The 22,289-nt window shown below is 39.4% G+C and overlaps 1 protein-coding gene across 2 annotated transcripts in view; it reads left to right on the top strand.

The window, feature by feature from the left end:
• SHOC2 (SHOC2 leucine rich repeat scaffold protein) overlaps positions 1–22,289 on the top strand; it is a 66,071-nt gene that overhangs the window by 11,200 nt on the left and 32,582 nt on the right. For both annotated transcript variants that reach the window (XM_075717405.1, XM_075717404.1), the window contains exon 2: positions 14,957–15,894. In XM_075717405.1, coding sequence (XP_075573520.1) covers positions 15,192–15,894 — 703 coding nt within the window. In that variant the 5' untranslated portion in view covers positions 14,957–15,191. The remainder of the gene's footprint in view (positions 1–14,956; positions 15,895–22,289) is intronic.

Here is a 22,289-nt window from a genome sequence, read left to right as displayed (position 1 = left end):
TGTGTCATTTAACTGAAAGCGTAAAATTTTACATTCTTGTTTTACACTACACTAAATAATGATTTTGTTGAAAAATAATCTAATTTCACTTCTGATTGAGTTGGTGGTGGTTTGTTGTGGGTTTTTTTGGTTTTTTGTTTGTTTGGGTTTGGGTTTTTTTGAGAGTTGCTCTCTAGTTCTGTGCCTGTGTTTGGGAACTGTTTATTGGTATATGAATACAGATCCCCAAAATAGTGATCAAATGCAATTACTATTTGCAATTATTTCTGATCCTAGAAGGGGAACCCAAATAGGCGCAGCCTGTAGGGATCTTCCTGTGCCCTAGGGTCTGTAACGGTTCCAATTTTGCAGTATGATGGATTTGTAGTAGAATTTAAATTGGTTGCTGATAATTGATAACTGAATTCCAAATTCAGAGAAAGATCAAACTCTAATTAACTGATGCTTTTCTTTTTCAAAGATGCTAGGTTTTCTTTTTGCTGATCTAATGTAGTGTGGAGAGTGAAACAGCCATTTCCTTCTTGCTTTTTCTGGTCTCTCCCAGGCATTGAAAATACTGCATTTGTGGTGCTATGTGCAGATATTTGAAGTCTGATATATGGTCACATGAACTCTGTAGGGCTTGTTCTTAAACAAAACCCCAAGCCTTTTAAGCTTAGTTTTAAAACTGGTAGTTTTTTTATTTCATTTCTGCTGAATTTTTTATGGATATCTTGCATTTCTTTGTCTTGCTCTCATTCACATGGAAAAATGTAATCTACTAAGTGGTGAATGTTAGTTCTGTTGCATTGTAGAGATTTTTGTTTCTATTTAATGTTCAAGCTTTGTATCTCTATTAGCAGCTTCATATATTATATATGCAAGCATGAATATTGTGTTGGAGCAGGCAGGGCAGCATAGCTTGGTAGCAGACCACAGGCCAGAACTGCCTTGCAGGGCAATGATTTGCTTCCCTTTTCTGAAGGAGGGGTGGAAGGGCTGTTTGGCCAATGAATACTTTAAGCACTGAACTTTTTTTTTTAGGTACCACTTTGTAGCCTCATTCAGCTTGCTGGACATACTAGTGCCATGGCCAAAGGATGGAGGGGATAGGCAATTTTCTAGCAGATTCCTGCAGAATTATGGTGTGATTGTAAATATAAGAGAGGAAGCGGACCCACAGAAGCATCCCTTGAAGATACCACATTCTTCTGGGGAGAGATGAAGAGCTCTTGAATTAAAATGGTAGTTTATTAATAAATGATAGAAGTAGGAAAGAGATGGTACTGCATAAGATCAAGTGTGCTGAATACAGCCTGCAGTAATGAGCCTGACTATGGAAGGGATCATCTGGCCTGGATTTAGTGGTAGTGTTATTTGCCCTGTAAAATAAGCTAGAGGTTGGTTGTGAGAGAAGTGAGCAGCGAAATAGTATCATCTGCACAGATCTGACATGAGGAATTCAGGAGTTAGAGTGCACAATGTGTCAAACAACAGAGGCTGTGATTAAAACCTCTTTCTCTCAGTCATGCTTCCAACTGGTAGTCCTCACAACCACAGATCAAATTTAGCCTTAGCAAGCAAGAATAATTTTAAATTAAAATTTCCTTGTTTGCATCATGTCTGAATTTGATCCCTACAGGATGCTGATTTAATATAAAGTGATTTTACGTGTATCTTCATTTTTAAAAAAAGAAATGTAAAATGCATGTTTAGAGCATTTAATTATACTTTAATACTAAGCCAGTACTGACAATTGTCAGACCAGTTATGTTACTATCTGTGTAAGAATTACGGAAGCTTTTGGTTTGGTAGGAATTTGTGTGATACAGACAAGCGGTATTTAGCCCTTCAAATTTCAGCTGCTTCTCCACCTTCTGTTTGAAGAATTATTGTCAGAGAATGGAAGAAGGGGAGGAAGGGAGAATCATGGGGGAGAGAAGCTGCCCCCATTTATACAACCTTATGTCCAAGAATCACAGGAGCTGGAGGCTGGTAGCGAGGAGGTTTCTTCAGACACGTGCTAATACTGCAGCCACGCATAGGAATAAAAGACTTGATGTAATTTGTCTGTTTTGGCTTTGCAGCAAAGGGAAAGATGGAGAAAGGCTTGGGACGGGATGGAGGAATACGGCACTGCCATGTTGTGCCTTGCTGCAGAGGGGGCGTATGCTGAGAAGGTGGTGTTGGCCATGCCCCGTTGCAGGCGACAGACCAACTTAGGCCCTACTCCCTGCATCTTCTCTAGTTCTGTTGTCCTGCCTGTCTGTCGTCTTCTGCTCTGTGGTCATTACTCCTACACGTTGTCGTATTTCCTTGCAGTACTTCTGCTCTCACTTCAGGTAGAGGCTGGTCGTTGTCGTTTGTCTTCTACCCTTCTACAGGTACGGACCTGTGCTCACACTCCCTTTCTGGTCCTTTCTGTTTTCCTTGCAAGTGTTGTTCTGTGGGTTTTCCCCTTCCTTTCCCACTATTTTGGGAACGGCTGAGTAAAAAAAGGAACAAATACGTAGCAAGTACTTGTTAAAATTAGTTAATCAACTTCCTTGTTAAACTATTTTTTATTTATTTATTTTTAGAGGTTCAGGTACCTCTCCAGTGTTTCAGTTTCTTCTTTTTTCTTCTATTCAGGAGCTCTTTTCTCATTTCCTCACATATTCTCCTTGTGTCCTCGTAGTGTTCATATATAAATATAGTGCCTTGATTTTGAACATATTGTTCTGGAGCATATTGTCATACTAAAATTTGTTCAGTCCTTCTAGTTGGTTCGTGAGTCTGTATACCTTTTCTGAGTGCTTTCTGCATATGTCTAGTACTTTTTGGATTATATGTGTTTTGAAAAGGGCTAATTCTCTTTTAATCTGGATTATTTCAACCTGTACTACTTGTGTGAATGTCACTTAGGTGGTTGAAATACTCATCTCCTGCCCTGTGCATCAAAGGGAAAATCCAGGCACCGTCACTTTGGCGAGCTGTGTGGTGGAGGACGGGTGCGGTACAGGAACGCACTGCGAGGTGCTGAGAGCAGTCCTCACCGCTGTGTAAGTCAGAGAGGAGACGATGCGGACTATGCGAAGGCCATGAATCACCTGTTCTCAGCTCGCACTGTCTAGTGCAATCCTCTGGTCCATTTCTTTAATACATACGGATTTTGCAAGGTGCAAGTATCTGGACACAAGCAGGTCTGGTGAGGCGCTATGTTGTGCCTGAGCTAGTGTAAAGGTTGCATTTTTCTTAGTCATTTGTCTTACGAAAACTTTTAAATGTTCACACACAGATCAGATGATTCCTTGCTGAGTTACTTAGACATTTATAAATGACATCTGCTTTTGTCTAAAACGAAGGGCAATAAGGTGCAAGAATGTCATTCATCAAAAATAGGCATACGGTACAATTATTTTTATTTTGCTAGGGCAGTGGCATGAACTTTCATATAGCTTTAAGCTAGCCTCCTTTGTCATAATTTTTTTCAGATTTCCACTTAACGTCGTTTATTAGAAAGGGATGAGATAAAAGGTTTCTTATTGCATGATATTTGTACAGTGTTGTTTAGTTCAGTTTGTGTGTCTAAATTTTTTCCATTACTTTTTTCAGATTAACATTGCTGCTACTTTCTACTTTTACAGTACACAAGCCTTTCAAGCATTCTAAAGAGTATATCATCCAGTTGGTTTTTGGCAAGCAGAAATAATGTTTTTCACTATTTCTAGTAAAAATGTCATTGAAGACCTTTTGTTTTTTTAGAAAAAAAAGAAAAGGGATGCCTCATCTGAACAGATTTTGAAGAATCTGCTCTGAAGGGATCACAGTGGCTTTCTTTTTTCTTTTTTTTTTTTTCTTTTGAAGGAAAACATCTTGTTCCTGTGAAGATACCCAATTTATCATGCATATTGCAGAATTGTTAGTATATGTGAAATAACCTTTTAATCAGGCTCCTAGTTACGAGCAGAATAGTATTCAGTGCTGTTTGGAGTCTTTTGGGTGCCAGGCTGGAGCTTAAGATGATGTGTGGTTAAGGCTCCTTGACAGCAGGAATGAGCATGAGGAGTACTTGTGGCAGGTCTGGACTTTAGGTGGTTCTTCGTAGGAAGGTGAACCGAGCTTGCTTTCTCTTCCGTGTTTGTTTCAGTTTTATCTTCTATTCTGGGAAAGAAATCTCTGGGATCATTGCTAGAATCCATAAAAATGTGGATGAACTTGCAAGAAATTCAAATGTTGTCACCCTTGGTTTTTTTGTAATGTTAATGTATTAAACGTTGATTGGGGAAAAAGCCATGTAAAAGCTAAATAAAAATACTCTTCAAGTTATGAAAATTGAGGCAGGTGTGAGTGAGATGGCTTCTAATGCTTTAGGTAACCATTCTTGTCAAAATGTGTTTAATGAACCTCCAATTGCTACGTACTTTGCCTTCTTTCAGACCCCTTCTCCATGCAGTGTGTAGGAGCAGGAGTGGTGTTTGTTGACAGAGTACTGTCTCAGTATTTTTATAGCTGTGATATGCTCTTACATGGAGTTTCTTACCAGCTGCTGCTTGCCCGCCACCCATGCTCGCCAGCCTCCAATGCACGTTCTTGTTCCAGCTCCTGCCTGCTTCTCCTTTCCCTGTATTTCTCAGCTCCAGGCAGGAGCTTTTTTCCTCTGTGTGGCTGCTGTGACCCCGTGGAAGGTGGGGAGGACGGTAGGAGGGTGTCTCAGCCAGATAGGAAAGGCCTGTTCAGCCACTGTGTGTTTGACTTGCTCTGTGGGAATGCCTTATGTCAAAAGAAGTCGGAGTGTAGGAGTTGAGGGGGTGAAACAGGCTCAGGGTTTATGAAATGCTCGGCTCTTTGTTGCCAGAGGAATTCCTCGGAGTTTTCTTATTAGAGGTTTCAAAGTGGCCAGGAGTGAATACGTGGTGAAATAATTCACTGTGGCACCAGACATCATCTTAATAGATTTCAAGTCCTTAATCTAAAACAAAACCACCATAGTTGTTACAAAATCAGTGTTAAGATTACCTCTGACATGAGCAAAGCAACATGCTTTTACCAGCTGTCAGTCTTACAAACAGCTGAACCAAATAAATTATCTTACCTTTTCCCTCTATTCTCATGTCCCCTCAAGGGCCCTCTCCCCAACCCCAAAACAACCCCAAAAAACCCCAAGGCTTGGCAGGCAGCTGCTGGTAAATGTCACCATTGAGAAGTGAGGTCTAAAAACATTCAACATGATTGAAGAAGCCTTTGCCGTAGAGCATTGGCTGTATACAGCTGTATACCTGTATCACCTGTAGAATGCATCTGTCTGCTTAAATAATATTTCACTGCTTTACGTCATTCTGTTTAATTCTGTTTTGCTCTTGGGGGAAAACAGTTCAAAGCTTTGAAAAAGGCTTGGGAGCAGTTTTATTCTTCATCACCTTATCAGGGTGTATAATGAGCCTACCTTTCTATGGTGCCGTTAATTTACGAAGTTTCCCAAGGTATTTCTAAGTTGCTTTGGCTTCTCCAGCTGTGGTTGAGCATCGTTTCAAGCAGCAGTGCAGGACGGTGGTCTGTCTGGTGGAACACAGAGGCTGTTTAACCGTGTGCAGCAACGCGGCACAAGAGGGTAAGGACAGGGAGGGAATAACGCAAAATCCAGTTGAAACTGCAAGGAGAATCTGGGTAGTCAGAATGCAATTGACCTTAGAAATGCAGCAGTTAGTAATGAGAATGTAGCTGGAGTGGACACATATACTGCAGAAAAAATACCACGTCTCTTTGGCAGTTTGTAGTTCTTGCATCTGAATAAGAAGAGGGCAGAATTGGTCCATCGCATCATGTCTAGGCAAATGTTTGCCCGAAAAAAGAGATGAGAGTATTGTAACTTACATCCAGTTATCTGAAATGTAGAGGTTTCTTTATACTCTCGTTCTATCTATATACTAACTTGGCCTGAATCAGTTTGCTTTCCTCAGGTAAAATGCATTTATCTGAAAGAGTCAGGTTACAAAACCAAACAAAAAAACTCACTGGAAAAACATTGGTTAAGCAGTAATGGGGGAAGATGTGTAGATGTTTTTAATTTTTTTTTTTTCCATTCAAAATGTTCTGAACTTGTTTCTGTTTTCTGTAATATTTAAATATATAATGTAAACTTTTGGAAAAATATGCCATCCTGAAGAAGACAACTTGAGCTGATCATTGTGAAGTTTTCAAATAAATTTTCTTTCTATTTAATCTAGTTGTAACAAAGTGGAAATGTACACTTAAATTGGAGCAAATTTGATTCCAGTTATGGTTGTTATCTTTTCTGTGTGAAGAATGCTGATCTGTTCAAGGAGATATTTATTTTCTGAGAACAGGTTAGATGTAAAATATGTTAATGACTTCTAAAAAGCGAGGAGATTTATAATTGGAAACTTGTGGGTAAATATGTGTGGTGGTTTGTTTTTTTGGGGTTTTTTTTTTTTGACTTTACCAGACACTTGTGTATCTTCCAAACTCTCACGTATGTTAGTTGGAAAGTAAGTGTTATTGCATATGTCCTTTTCTATACATTAGTTATATTTAAACTAGGTGTTCAATAAAACAAATATATCCAAGCTTTTCTCATCTTAGCTGGAGATCAAGAACTGCAAATAATCTTAGCTACAAAAAAAAAATTGAACAGGGGCCAGGTATTGTGCAGTGTCGAGCTGCCATATGTAGTTATTGTGGCTTTGTCTGCTAGAACATAGAAGGCAAAGAGCCATCGCTCCTTTTCATGTTCAGAATCGTGTTAGAAGCGCATTTGAAGTTGATTTTTAGATAGGCTTTTTTCCTAGCATAGTAACCCTCTGCAAAGGGATCTTGTGACTTACACAGTCACTAATTATGGTCAGAAAATTCAAGAGACTGAGAGTCATCCAGCACTGAACTTTGTGAAATGGTCATAATTATTACGTAAAAGCATGTTGAAGAAGATGAGCAAACTTACTGCACCAAATTCAGAGACAAAGAGAAATGCGACAATAAACAACTGTTGCTGTTTTGATGGATAATTCTGTGTTGCTGGTGGGAGCCCAGGTAGGATGCTACCCTAGATAATAACAGAGCAGTATTTTATTTAGCTGAGATGGGATTTTGCATGTGGTTTGTCCCAATTTCTGCAGGATCAGTGTAACTTAAGTTGTTGATAATACAGATAATTAGTAGATAATAGGTTACTCTATTGTTGCTTTGTGTGTTTACTTTCTCTTCTCCCCATCTCTCTTGTCTCCCGTTTCGTTGGGTTTGTTTTGATATGTTGTTTTTATTGCTCAGAGGAAATGATGAATAAAAGACAAATATTTGCTGCTGGTTTAAAGTTTGCATCATCACCTTTGGTGAGACCAGTGCCATTTTCTACCAAATCTGTAACAGAGCTGTGTGTGGCAGGCTGCTTCCTTTGTTTATAGGAATTGTTGAGGGATCTGAATGGTAGTGCCTGGGTGCTGCATGGTGGTGATAATGAAGTTTTTTTTATAGTGGAAAGTAAGTTTTTGCTGCAGCAGGGTGGTCTTTGCTCAAAGGAGAGCACTGGGCAGATTGGGAGTGCTTGCTCTTGTGGAAGGTTGTATGCCACTATATAGATGCAGAATTTGTATAGTCACAAAAATGAGGTAACTGGATTTTCCTAGACTAATATGCCCATTTAGAATACCCTTTTTTTAGGCATATCTAGCTATTAGGACCTGTACTAAGACCGGTAAATTTGTTTCATCTAGCAAGTTACAATTTTTCAAATTTCATATAGTACGCAGGATTACACAGACTGCTGATACGAGTTACCATGGAAACAGAGACATGCAGCCCAAAAGGTACATGCTGGGGGACCACACATGCAGAAAGTACCTTTTTACATATTAAAATAAGCTGCCGCATGGAGTTAGCAGAATTCTTTGTACTTGCTCTTACAGTCTATTTCTATAAAAACATGAAACGGTATTTTACAACTTAGCCAAAAACTAGTGAGTTTTTTTCCTGTAAAGGAGAAAAAGAGAAAATGCTTCATAAAAATAATGTTGGAGCGCATAAATGAATCACAGCATGTATATTTTTGTACTTGCTATATGAGTTCAAAGGCAGGGCACAAAAGATTATTTCTACCCCCTAGGAACTTCGGTTCCTAGCGCAGGTGACTTTGTCTGCTAGCGTGGAGCCTATTTGTCATGATAGATCTGGACTTTGGTACGTGACCTGGCATTTAGTGCGATGAAGTACTTCCAGAGAGCAGCATATCTGGTGGCCAGTGAATGAAAAGATGGATTTGAAAGCTTCGAAACCGGAGTAATGTCCGCGTGCCTGTGTGTTTGCTGTGGAAGGGCACGGTTGTATCGGAAGCCGGGATGGGATGTTCTGGGAGATATGCCTGGTTCTCCAAGTACAAAGGGATCAACCTCCAAACACCTCCTGAAACTGATTCGCTTATTTAGAGTAACTCCAGCTGTAATTGCACCTAGGTTTGTAATTAGGTGCCCATAGTTACAGGTGTGGCTGCAGATTTAAGAAACCACAAGTAAAGCGTAAGCAAGCCTTCACAAACGGTCTGGTTGTCCTCTTGGTCTGATGTTTGTGCAGTCACTCCCTCGACCGCCGGGTTTTGCTCGAATGCGAGATCGGGTTATGCTCAGCTGCCTTGCAGCCGTGGAAGCAGCAGGCAGGCCGGGAACGCTCTTGGCTGCAGTCCTTCGGCAGATGAAGATGTCCTGAAGGGCTTAGTGGGCTGTCACGGTCCAGGCCTCCTCCCTGGCCCAGCTCCGCAGGCTCGGGCTGTGCGTGCAGGGAGGCAACAAGCTGCTCCCTTGGTGTGAGAGGGGATTAGTGGGGAAAGTGGGGTCGCATCCAGATATATTGAAATCAGGCTCGATTGGTAGTCTGCAAACTACCACCTGCTGGCCATTTATTTACAGGACTGAGATGAATTTAATGGTCAGCCTTCTCTGTTGAACAAGCCAGCCATCGCAGCTGCACTAAGAACCGTTGCAGTATTATGCTGCTGCCATCGACCATCCTGTGCTCTGAAATAAAGGAGTTTTCTTCCCAAAGAAGAGAACGTGTCTAGCTGACGTATTTCAGGAGCACTACTTTTGTCGAGATAGATTAGGGGACGTTTTTGATCTATGGTGGTGCGATGGCTGGTCGTTCGCGTGCTGTCTCCATACCTCTGAATGAGGTTTTGTGTTCGGAGGAGCTGTGCAACCGCCTGGTGACTGATTCAGCAGTTTCCTCCCAGCTGGTCTGCGGTGGCTGCAGCAGCAGAAGCTCAAAATGCACTTACGCAGATGAAAACGCTGTAGGTCAGATGTTTGAAGCTAGTAAATTGTAGGAGAGAATGTGCTTTGTTTGCAAGTGACTCGTTGGCTTAAGCCATTTGGGTTTTGAAATGAAAGTGGTGACCTTGTTTTGCATATGTGGTATTGAGAATGGAAAGTCATTGTAGCCGCTTGGGCTAAACTTTAAATTTCATCCATGGCTTATTGATGTGTTCGTGTTTGTGGTGTAGTGGAATATGAAATGTTTTTGATATATCCCATGCTATTCTAAGTAAAAGGTAAATACTTCTAAGAAGGTAGATTTTTTCTGTTTGTTACTTTGTGAACAGGTGTCGCTGCAATTACTAGATAGTGTTTGAACTCTGCCTTGTTGTTAAAAGCCACTTAGGTCTGACTAATCAGAATTTCCTAGATCAGAATTGCGATCTCAAAACTTTTTTTTTTTTGTGTGTTGTTTTGTTTTGTTTTTATTATGCAGTGGAATCATTGTCTGCTTACTCTGGAGTGTCAAGTATGAGCTGATTCCTTATTTCTTCAACGTGTTTAATATTTGGAATTATTCTCTTCTGTTATTTGGGTTGAAAAGACCAAGCCATGGTGTGTGCCCTTTGGGTTTAGTACAAACACAGAATGAAGAAAAAAATCATTCCTATTCCATGATATAAAATTAGACCTGTAGTGAGGAATTTTCCTTTCAAATGCAGGCCTGTAGGTTTCCTGCTACATTACAGAAGTAGTAAAATTCTGTTTTATTTGAGTGTAATGTATTAGGCTTTAGTGAAAATGATGCCTTAAATATCACATGCTCAGAATATTAGAAATGTTTATGATTTGAAGTGCCTGTTTTGTCTACTGAAACACAGAACAGGAACCAGTAAGTGTTTAAGCGGAGCTGTAAAGCGATCATTTTGTAAGACGATGTGCCACAATGATGTTCCTTTGGCAGAACAGGCTGCGGTTGGTTAGCCTCGTCACTTGAGAGGGAAATACTTCAGCAGTGGGAGAACATTTTATTTCAATTAACGATTTCTTCTTCAAGCCATCTCTGTGAATATACAGGAAACTTGTATGTACTTGCAAGTCACAAGACATGTGATGCATCCTCTGAGAACTGAGGGATTGCTGAGAGTAACTCATGCAGGGGTGGCCTCTTCTGGAGGGGTCCCACCGCTCCGGGGCAGGAGCAGGGAGCCTGGCAGTGGGACCTTGATGCCACCAGCGAGGTGAGCCCTGGCCATTCCTGCTGGCTGGTTTGGTCACCCCAGCACCAGTGCAGCCCTGGTGCCCGTCACCTGCTGTGGCATTTCATCAGAGAGCTGCATGCAAAATGCTCGAGAGTTTATTCATATAAAATCAAAGTTAAAGGATGCAGTTGGGGGAAAATCTTTACTAAGCTGTGAAGTAATATTGGCAGTGGATTTTTTTTTTTTTTTTGAGGGGTAGTGAAGTTGCTCTGCAGTAGTGGGTAGGAGACAGTTAAGTCTTTCAGCACCGCCTTTGAATAGCAGTTGGGTGAAATCCTTTATCTCAAGCCTCATATTGTATTAGATAATGACCAGGAAGCATCAGTATTTATATTACCAAGTTGCAGGTGATTAGTTTAGTATTATTCCTAGAATCACAGACATGATTGTTCCTACGTTACCACCTTTTTTTATAAAACATTTTTTGCATAAATGTTTTGGGTTCTGTTGTTCAGAGTAACTGAAATCTCTTTTCAATTACTTGTATATATTTAAAAAAAAAAAAAAAATCAGTAAAATACAAGATGTTGATGTGTTATTCTTTTCCAAGCAGCTAAGGCAGGTGATACAGTTTAGGCTGAAGTTGTTTGTGTTTCTGAAGTTTCGTCAGTTACAGTTGACAGGAAAAAATAAATACATCTGGATTATGTTCATCAGACATCAGGAGGAGTGAATCAAGACTCTGATGTTGGTTAGTTATAGCTATTTACAAACATTTTACTTAAAAAAAAAATATATACTTGGAACAGGAAGAGATTATTTTCCTTAATCTCTCTAGAAGTTTTATTTTCCTTCATATGTTGCACCAAGCAAGAGTCTTACTCAGTTTTCCAAATTCTCCAGCACATAATAGTTATATGTTTTAATGTCAATTAATATTGACAGGAAGTCTGTTTGAACAGCATTGGAAAATGGAAGTAGTTGGCAGAACTGGCTAATTTCACTGAATTTCCTTTTGCTAAAAATATCTCGAAAAGAAGCTCTCCTTCTGAGATACAATGAATGCTTGTTTGAGTGTAGTTTAGAATTGATGATGACTCTTGTCCTTTAACCAAAAGGGCTTGAAAAATATGAATAACCTTTTGAAACATACTTAGCTTCCTCAGTAGTATATGTAATTATGCTCATGTCCACCAGAAGTTTACATACATGCTTAACTTGATGTATGTGAGTAACCCCATCAGCTTGAATGGTCTGCAGTAGAAATGAAATAATTTCACAAGTTTGGCCAATTTGGGGTGTAAGTCAGCATTATTTAGCTAGGAAGACTTCTTGCTCGGACATCTTTCACTTGTGGAAGTTGATGATGTGTGGTGAGTGAGCGGATTGTAGGAAGAGAAGGCATTGTCTCATGAATTACAGTTCTGCCCTGGCTCTTGTACTTGCCAGGACTTTTTCCCCATGAAATGAAACAAAGAGGGGAAGAAAGGTTGCAGGGATGCCAAGAGTGATGGGAATCACCAGGACACAAACGCTGCCTTGTGGCAGAGGAGTTTACTGCTTCATGGAGTAACTGGGTGAAACCTGGCTGGTACCTGCTGTGCACCCCCCCCTGCAGGGTGGTGGGACCTTCTGCTGTTCGGAATCCCAGCCCTGAGCGGGCAGGGGAAGGGGAGGTACCAGTGACTCCGGAGGGATGAGACTGTTCCAGTCGAGGCATTTTCTTTGATGTGAATCCCCCCGCGTTGGCTTTTATTGTGTTTCATCTGGAAAAAATCTCATCATAAGCTTTTTCTTCTTTTAAGTGCTAGTTGTAGTCATTCTAGGTATTAGAGAATTACTTTATTTGGAAAGAAAGAGGCTAAACCTTCTAAAATTATTTAAAATAAATTTTGCAGTCTCAGGCAGTAATTAAAATCCTCAGTAAAGAGATAAAAATGACATAGGCGCAGTACACTTAACTGTTAGCCTTTTGTCACTCTGAACAGGGAGTATATTTTGAAGGCCTGCTGCACTGCGAGCTTGGCTCCCGTTTCTGCGTGTTAGAAAACCACGGCTGCTTGTGGCTTGCCTGCAAGTTGACTGCCTCCTGACATCTTTAACTGTGAGGTGATGTTGAAGTCTCCGGTCATGATCCTTTGTATTGCTCTGAATTTTCTTTATATGTTTCGGGTGATGTTTTTAATGACACTCCAGTTTTTATCCTTTTGTATAGGCAAAAGATTTTTGTTCCTTACTAGAAAACAAATGTTAAACTGGCATATTGAAACAGGGAGCGCCCCCCTTTTTTAAGGTACAATTAAAGTAATTGCTAACAAAGGCAGTGAAACGCATGCAGATTATTTGGAGCATTTGCACTACCGAGCTGCTTTCAGCAGTACTAATCTCCAGCCGTCTTTCCTTTCTGAGGCTCTTTCAAAGCCTCCTTTAGCTGCAGTGCACATAAGAAATGAAACAAATCTCTTGGCGGGTCCTAAATTTGATTAAATTGAAAGCTCATGAGAGCAGCAGCCCTTTGAGTATTCTGCACTTTAGGGGCTTGATGAGGAGCAGTGCTGTCTGGCACTGCTACATGGCTGAGTTTTCTGTGTATTATCAGAATTTAGAAACTATGTTGGTTCTGGATTCTTTATGTTACCTTTCATACTGAAAACAAGTTGTCAGGCATTTCAGGCTCCCACCCTGTAGTCAGCTGCGTTCTTGCATTTGGAGTCATTACATTTCCTATTGGTGGAGTTTTACGAGGACATAGATTATACAGTGCTGAGAACAAGTTTTAAAATATAATGTAGTGAGGCTGGTAATCTTGAGGATAGGTCAGGTTAATGGATGGTGTAAAAGCTGGGTGGAAATCTTAAGGATGCAGTAAGGAATTGGCTTGTGGTGCTTTAGAGAACTCTGCATTGGAGAAAATTTCCAAGTTGAAAGCTGTTGTTGCTTGCTGCTGCTAGCAAACGGCCGTGGTCCTTTACAACAGAGTTGTCCAGAACACAGTAACTGGAGGCTGTGGGGGTTTTTGATATTACGGGGTTTGTAGCACACTCTTTGTGATACTGCAGCGGTAATGAATCGGTGAAGGACTGGAAGCCACCTCCTGGGGGAGGTTCTCTTTTGAGCTGTGTTACTGAACAGGTTGATTTGCAGCTGAGGTAAAGTGGCTTGCCCTTCTTACAGTCCTTAAATAGATTTTCTTTACTTTTTTTTTTTTTTAATGTGAACAGATAGATTCAGCAAAGTGTGCTCCTTTGTGTTCTCCGAGCACATGTTTATACTTGAAGGCAAGCATACATTGCATAACTGTGCAATTAAAAATAGTTACTTGAGCTTTGCTAAAAATGCTTGTATTTCTAGTACTTGCTGATGGCTTAAGTATGCAAAATACTATTTAATTGATTTTGATTATGAGATTTATGAACTTGTGCAGAAGATGGAATGCCAGGGCAGCGACACAGTTCCTGTGGCGGTTTTAAGGGTATTTTAACATAGCTCAGGTGGCTGGGGAAACAAGGTACTCTTCTGAGATACGAACAAACTTTCGTCATCACTGAATGCTGCATAACAAAGGAAAGTTGATTTTAGGCTAAAAGGTGGAGTAACACGGAGACATGAAATTATTGTTGCCATTGATTGACCATTTATTTATTTTCTTCCACAAAGATACATTCAAAAACCTCTCCAGAGTATTCAGAATCGTGAAGTTCTTGGACATGTCATGTGTTTTGAATTGAAACATGAAGCAAAGCTACTTTCTATGATGCATGGTGATTTTGTAAAAATGTAAATGGGGCTCTATAGGTTTCAGACAACCGTTCACTTATTAGGCTGCATTATAGTCATTGAGGGGGGGAAATTCAAGGTAGTGTCTAAAGATATGTTATATCCTGCTTTCATGAGAAATTCCTTCATAATTTTTCTTGTCTTGAAGCATAATATATTATTTCTTCTGAGCTTTCAGTTGACTTTTTGATAGGTTTATTTTAAAAATCCTCGTGTTTGCATCTTCAAAGTATGTGAAGCTGGTGACAACATTCTGCTCCACATTAAAAGCAGAGACTTGCGGTTCAGAGCCGGTCAGAAGGGAGATCTCGAGGTGGAGTGTTCATGTTACAATAGCATATTAGATTTCACTGTAGATTGAATTGAGACTCTTTTGTGCTGAAAAAATAAGCCTGTACAGATTTTTTTGAAGAGGCAGGCACTTAAAATTAGAGCAAATCTTTACTGACTGATTGAGCATGGAGGGGAGAGAGAATATTCATGTTGATGACCAGGCTGTTATGCTAAGAACTAGCTATGACATAAGACTGTGACTCAAATATAGTACTGAAGGCAGTATTATGTTTAAGAATTGTACTTTTTCTTTCCTCATGTATACTAATTAGTATAACTCTTCTGCCACAGTGGGTTTTGGTTTAGCCCTGGGTTTTTCATTGACATTTGAAGAGAAGGACAAATCATTAACCTGAGTTGGTGAGCACAGGCATGATGTAGAAACATTCAACACTAACTTCGGCTTGTCTTCTCTCTGTGTTACAGAAATACTAATACGGAGCATTTGACCTTCTAATCTCTACAGCTGAATCTCCTGATACCAGGATTAGGAAAGAGTGCCTTCAGAACCAATATGTAGCAAATGGGTATCACACCTCTGAAGCTCCTCCCCTGGTTCAGCACTTGCATGTTTTAAGGATCCTTGTCACCTCAGCAGTGAATTGTTCTTGTGAACTTCAGAAACAGATTTCATGTGGTGCTTGCTAAACGTTGAGTCACCATGAGTAGTAATCTAGGAAAAGAAAAGGACTGTAAAGAGAAGGATCCAAAAGTCCCGTCGTCAAAAGAAAGGGAGAAGGAGGCCAAAGCCTCTGGAGGATTTGGGAAAGAGAGCAAAGAAAAGGAGCCTAAGACCAAAGGGAAAGATGCCAAAGATGGAAAGAAGGACTCCAGTAGCACGCAGCCTGGGGTAGCTTTTTCAGTGGACAATACGATAAAAAGACCTAATCCAGCCACAGGTACCCGCAAAAAATCCAGCAATGCTGAAGTGATCAAAGAGTTAAATAAATGCCGGGAAGAGAATTCAATGCGCTTGGACTTGTCCAAGAGGTCTATACACATGCTTCCATCAGCTATCAAAGAGCTAACGCAGTTAACAGAACTTTATTTATACAGTAACAAACTGCAGTCCCTACCGGCAGAGGTGGGCTGTCTTGTGAACCTGATGACACTGGCCCTGAGTGAGAACTCACTCACCAGTTTGCCTGACTCTCTTGATAACTTGAAGAAATTGCGCATGCTTGACCTGCGGCATAACAAACTTAGAGAAATCCCTTCGGTGGTGTATAGGCTAAGCTCTCTTGCCACTCTTTACCTACGCTTTAATCGTATAACTACTGTGGAAAAGGATATCAAAAACTTGTCAAAACTCACCATGCTTAGCATACGAGAGAACAAAATCAAGCAACTACCTGCTGAAATTGGTAAGCGATTACACTGATTGAAAGTTTAATTATATGTTTATGTTCATTTTGTAGTTCAGTTAAGTATACATAAACTGCCACTTCTACAGGTGCCCTTCTCCATTAAAACTTCATAAAATGATGCTCATGATCATGCTGTTGCAATGTTAGCTTATATTGAGAGTAATCAATACTTTGGAGATTTTTTTTTAAAACAAAAGCCCTTTTTCTTCATCTATCGTCTTAAAATCAGATGTATCTTGTTTTCGTCTTTGCCTTGTGCTTTCACATATTGTGTCTTCAGAGCCCAGATGGTTTAAAAAAAAAAGATACAGGGGCATATTTCATTTTAAGATTTCTTTATAAATCATTTATGAACTGTTGCAAGTTATAAACACATTATGGGCATGTTACAGAGGGGTGTGACCATGGTAATACAAAGTAGAATAGGTAGCTACATGCTATTACCATGAGCAAGCTGTTGGATGCCGTAACAGTTAATAATGTAGGTTAATGATTCGTGAAAGCCTCTACCTTTTATGTCATGAATATATTAATACATGGACTCTTAATATAAAGTGACCAAATGTTGTATGCACGGCTGATGATTCTTATGACTTTTTAATGAATAATATTTGTTTTTCCAAACATTGTTACAAAAGTTTGAAAGACGGTGAAATAGTATGAAAGTGGCTTATTAATTTAAACAGTTTATTACAAAAAATGTGCTAGAATAGCTGTATATCAAGAACTTCTAAGTTGTTCCTGATGGGTTCTGATTCATGGAAAACATCTCTTTATCACACTGTTCTCAAGCAATATTTGAACAACGTATGTGCCTCATAGAAGGGAGATTCTATCATCAATGTTGTTTTTCTATGTAGCATCAGTTTTTAAAATGTAAGCATAGCTTAGTCCCTTTAGGGGAAGGGGGAACATACATGTCATGCAGTTAAGAAACTGCTTCAACTTTCTCGAAGTGTGGGAAAAAAACTTGTAAAAGCCCTTGTAACATTGCGAGTAATAATTCCTGTGCCCTGTTTTTAAAAGCTGATGTGGTACTTTTTCCTGTTAACCAAGCCAGTGCATGAGTATGTTAAGTGTTGCTGAAGTTGGCCCCTACGCTCGCTAATTTTGCAAAGCTTGGGAAGTCCTCTTGTTTGGATCCCTAATCGATTTTTTTCAAACCAGCAGTGTTTGCCTCTTTCTCCTGCACCTTGATATGAAAGATACGTAAGATAACATCTCCTTGATGGCAGGAACTCTGGGGTGCATCTGAAACTGCTCATTGTGTTACCAGCAATGTCGGGTACAGCCAACTTCTGTACGTGATAACAGGAGTGAGGAAATGTAGTAAGGCTGTCAGTTGTTGGTCTGAGTCTTTGGCTCCCTGTAGCAGCTATTGGAATGGATTATACTGTAGCCACAGAAACACTTTTTTGCTAGGCAAAAATTAAGTGGTTAATGGGGTATGTTTTCTGATCAACATGATTTTTGAGTTGGCATGAGCATCTCTGCAATCCTGGGAATTTCCCCTGGGAGAACTAAGGAATTATAATTTTGACCTATTTTGACACTTCAGTTTAAGTCCAACAGCCTTTTTGAATCTTTTACTAATCAAAGAATCGTACTTGAAACCATGGGGCTGATGTTTGCAAAAAAAAAAAAAATCCAACATACCGCGTGTTTCTACATACATTGAAGAAATTGTGGCTGATTTAGCTGGTTGAGCCATATTACACAATTGTCAGTACTTTACCTGGGTCTGTTTGTGGCTCAGTTATTAAATGTAATCCAGCAAAGAGTCAGCTTCTGAGGTTCAGCTGGGGATAGTACTGCATAAATTTAAATTAATACTAATAAATGAAGAAAAAACTTTTGAGATGTTGCATTCCAATGTTTGGTGGTTGTTCCTGCTGGAACCTCTTTGTTTCTTAACTACTTTTTTGAATTCTTATGGTTAAGTTTACACGAAGTATATAATTTCTGTATGTGTTTGTTCACAGTAGTCTTGAAAGAGATCATGTGTAACAGTTTGATGGAGAAATTTAATAGATATATGTATCATGAAGGAATATATACGACTTCTTTCTTTTGTATTTTTTTTTTCTATTTTTGTCTTGATACGCACACAGGCAGTATCCAGCAGTTAGTTGTGCCTTTATTTGTATTGTGATAATGCCTATGTTCCTTGTTACGGGTCAGCACTGCATTGTGGAAGGCGTTTTAGAAGTACAAACGCAAGACAACTCTTACCCTTATGAAGAACGTTGAAGGGAAATCACTATGTCCAACAGCATCCTTTTTTATTCAGAGTAAATTTCTCTGACTAGGTTGCTTGCAGTTTAACCAGTGGAAAAATAAACTAATCAAAGGATTTCTAAGTTTAAGTAACACAAATAATTTTAACTGCCCAGACATACAGAACAGGTGTTTGAAAACCTTTTTTCTCAAATAGTAAAAACAGACAAGATAGTTTCACTTTTGTAATTGATTTCTACTCACTCACTTTCATGTATCTTTGTTCTGGTACAAAGACATGTTTGAGTTGGAAACACAGCTGAAAAAGGAAACTGCTGAGAAACGTATTTCTTACTTTCCAATGGAATTTCTCTGTTTCTTTAAACACTTATTTCTCTACATTTTACATGTGCCCTTTAAAAAACTTGCCTTTTAAGTCCCAATGATTTTAATCCCTTGTACGTTTATAATGCAGTTCCTAAATGCTATATACAAGCAAACACATTATCAGCTTGTAAATAACAGAAATTTTTGTTGCTGCAAAGCGGGAAGTAAAATGAGGCCATTATCTTTTATAAAGCAATATCATGCGGAGCATTTCGAATTCTTTTTGAAAATACCCCATTGTTCTAAGGCCTCAGGCTCACATATCTGATGGTAAGCTAGCGTGCTTAAAAATTCAAAGCTTATGTAACCTGCTGACTTGTCCAGCAAGGAAGAGTCTTGCAGCAGCTAGCTACAATGTGTTCATGTTGCTAATCTGGTACACAACTATGCGAAGAATCCTGGGTTTTCTTTACTTTGTCTTTTGGAGGTAGCTGTGCTGCAAAAGGTTGCCCTGGACAAAAAAAAAAAAAAAAAAACAACCCAAAACCCTAGACTTCAGCCTGAAAGATGGGAAGTTGCTACTGTTCCCTCAAAGAGCCAGCGTTGAGTGTGATGGAATTAAAGTCTTACCCTGGTGCTAGAGACTTATGATGCCTTTCCCTACCACTGAACACAACAGATCAGTTCTGTATAATTATAAAAGGCTTTCCAACTTTAGGACCTTGCTGCTTTAAAACAAAGGGTCACCTGATTTGTAAGCAATCATCCTATTTAATTACTTCTCTAGGAATCTTTAGTCTCCAGCCTTATAAAATAAAGTTTATTTTCCTTCTACTCTTAGTGAAAGATATTGAAAGTAGGTCCTGGAGTCTTAAGTGCTCTGATGTTTGAGGCCTTTCTTCGACTATGTCTATGACTAGTTGATTTTTGTGCCAGTGATGTTTCACTGGTCTTAGATGCAGCAGTTTACCTCTGTTGCTTACATTTGCTCTCCCGCTGTATGTGCTGACAGCAGTCGTATTTTCTCCCAGCCATTACTCAGACCACAATTTTCAGTCTTGCATAAAATCTCCATTCCTTCTGTCCCCTGCTATCAATTTTCTGTGTTGTCTTACATTTTGAATGCTGAGCATGCTTGATTAGTTTAAATATACCATTCCAGATGAGAGTTTCCCTCTTTGTGCTGGAGAGAGCTATGTCCGTGCATCTGGATCATATTGCAACTGTTGAACTTACCGTACAAATGCTCTTGTGACCACCTAAGACACCTGCACTCCTTGCCTTCTCTGTTCTCCCTCTCTGCCAGATGTCAACACTGAGATCCTAGTAGAAATGTACTCTTTTTTTTACACTACTAAATTTCATACAGTTTCCATTATTTTTAATTAGCTGTTTCTTCCACTGCCTCTAGCTTGCTAGAAAACCCTTGCTTTCTGACTAAAGCATTGCTGAAGACACTGTACAAGATTGGTCTTGTGGATTCTTAGAACTCCTGGAGAGGTAACCTCCATCCAAGCTGATATTTTCAGTCCTGTTACGTCCATAGCAAGCTGTAGTCAATTCCTCAGGTATCTTGACATCTTCTCCTAGTCACCTGAGTCTCCTAGTTATTTCCTGCATGCTACTACATCAGATGTCTTCGTGGAGTCTAGCTTGAGTAGGCAAATAAACTAGATCTTCCATATTTTTGTAGAAAACTGTTAACTCTTTATGCCAAACTAATTTAGTATTTTACTGCTGTTTTTTCAAATCACTTTTTATTTGTCTCTGTTTTCATGCCTCTTACTTTCATGCCTTTTGTTAATGTTTCCTGCAAATTCGGTTGGTGTGCATAGTGTTTAGATGACTGAGGTCGTCAGAACTACCCTTGTTATTTCTCCTATCTTAAACTTCGAATTGATAGTCTCCAATCCTATAGTAGTGTTCCTTGTTTGATAGATGACATGTAGAAACTATACGACTGGTCATGTGATTTCAAAATAAGTTTCTAGAAATGCTTATCTAGAACATCTTCTGCTTGCTATGCAAGCATACAGTATTAATACTTGTTAGAAATAGATTCCCTTTAGGGAAACCTGAAACTAACATTACAACAGTTCTTAAAAGCCTGAGTGAAGGTAAAACGTTTGACAAAATGGTGTTTGCAAAGACGTAGTCGGTAAGATTTTAAGTGGTCCTGGAAACTGCTTTAAAACAACTGATCTGTTATGGTGTGTGTTGTCTTGAGGAAAACCTAGAAGAGGTGAACCTACCAGCACTGAGCTTCTGGGAAGTAATCTAAAGTTTGGTTCTATTTTGGGCTTTAAACTGTCTTTAGTACCTAAACAACACAAACTTAAATGAGGTGACTACACTGGGGGAAAGGTTGCTTTGCATTTAAAACAAACATTTTAGTGAGAAAGAGGAAGTAGTATTATCTGTAGTTAGTAAACAGATGTGTGTGTTTCTGGTCTTTTTTTTCCCCCCGAGAATGCAGTACCTCTCATTCCCTTGCATCTAGTTGCTTTATTATAGGTAGGATGATGACAATAAGGTTTCCTGTCTTGTCAATATTCAGAAGGTTTCCTAATTTTAAATAGTAGTTTACTCAACTGAATTCAGTTGGTAAACCAGAAAAATTAAGAAAATATTATCTGTACTTTGGAAGAAGATAGTCTTTTAGTAACTTGGCAAATTCAGGCTCTAGATACCTAGCAAATCATTACTACTAGTCATTTATTGACTTCTCTTTATTATAGGTAGGATGATGACAATAAGGTTTCCTGTCTTGTCAATATTCAGAAGGTTTCCTAATTTTAAATAGTAGTTTACTCAACTGAATTCAGTTGGTAAACCAGAAAAATTAAGAAAATATTATCTGTACTTTGGAAGAAGATAGTCTTTTAGTAACTTGGCAAATTCAGGCTCTAGATACCTAGCAAATCATTACTACTAGTCATTTATTGACTTCTCTTAACACTTCTCCGGCAACATATATACTGCTTCTACATTTTTAATGTGATCGAAATGATTTGAATAGACTGCATAGAAAGCTGAGGTCTTGATGTGCATTGTTGTATTTTCAAATATAAATAGATTTGTGTGAGTAAGATCTGAAAATACTTAAAAATCCATTTAACTGAAAAAATATTCATGGGGTTTTTTTGTAAATGCTTTTTTGTTTTTGCATGTTTAGCCAAAAGCTAAGATGAGCAGCTGAATTGGGGTGAGTTTTCATGAAATGGCTGTGCTGATGTGTAACAGGTTCATGATGCTGAAAGGGGCAGTATCCACTCCCAGCTTCCCAGCTGCTCACTTCTGCCTCTTTCATCTGAGCTGCTCCTTGGTGAGCTGATTTATCTCACTAAACTAACAGAAAAACCTTAGTGGTTTTGCTACTTTTGTTGCCTCTTACTTTAGTTAGTTGAAATCAGTGAAGTGTCAGATAAGGCTGGAACTGGTGTAGGAGACGGAGCGGGAGAGCGTGAACTGGAAGAGGGAGAGCAGGACTGCCACTTCTGCCCGCACTGAGCTGTTAAATCAGCTTGGCTCGCTGCAGCTCACTTGTGAAACCTCACAGGTAGGATTGCTCATGTTGTATAAAGGCATGTGAAGTGCACTGCAAGTGGTTTGAAGAAGGATGGATTACTGTCTGCAGAGAGCCACTGAAAATGCATCAGATTATATTTTCAGAATCTCTTTTTCTTCCTTTTCTCCCTGCTTTCCATGTCTTGTTCCACAAAACCCTGTGTAGTTTACGGAAGTCCTAGTAGCATCAGCTCAGCCCCAACTTTCTGAAGCAATTTTTTTGTTATGTTTTCACATATAGTGGTGAGAATTCATTGATGCAAATTTACTGATGGCAAAGC

Source organism: Pelecanus crispus, chromosome 10 (genome assembly GCF_030463565.1).
Source record: "Pelecanus crispus isolate bPelCri1 chromosome 10, bPelCri1.pri, whole genome shotgun sequence".
Lineage (NCBI taxonomy): Eukaryota > Metazoa > Chordata > Aves > Pelecaniformes > Pelecanidae > Pelecanus > Pelecanus crispus.
This window is presented reverse-complemented; position numbering and strand designations above follow the sequence as displayed.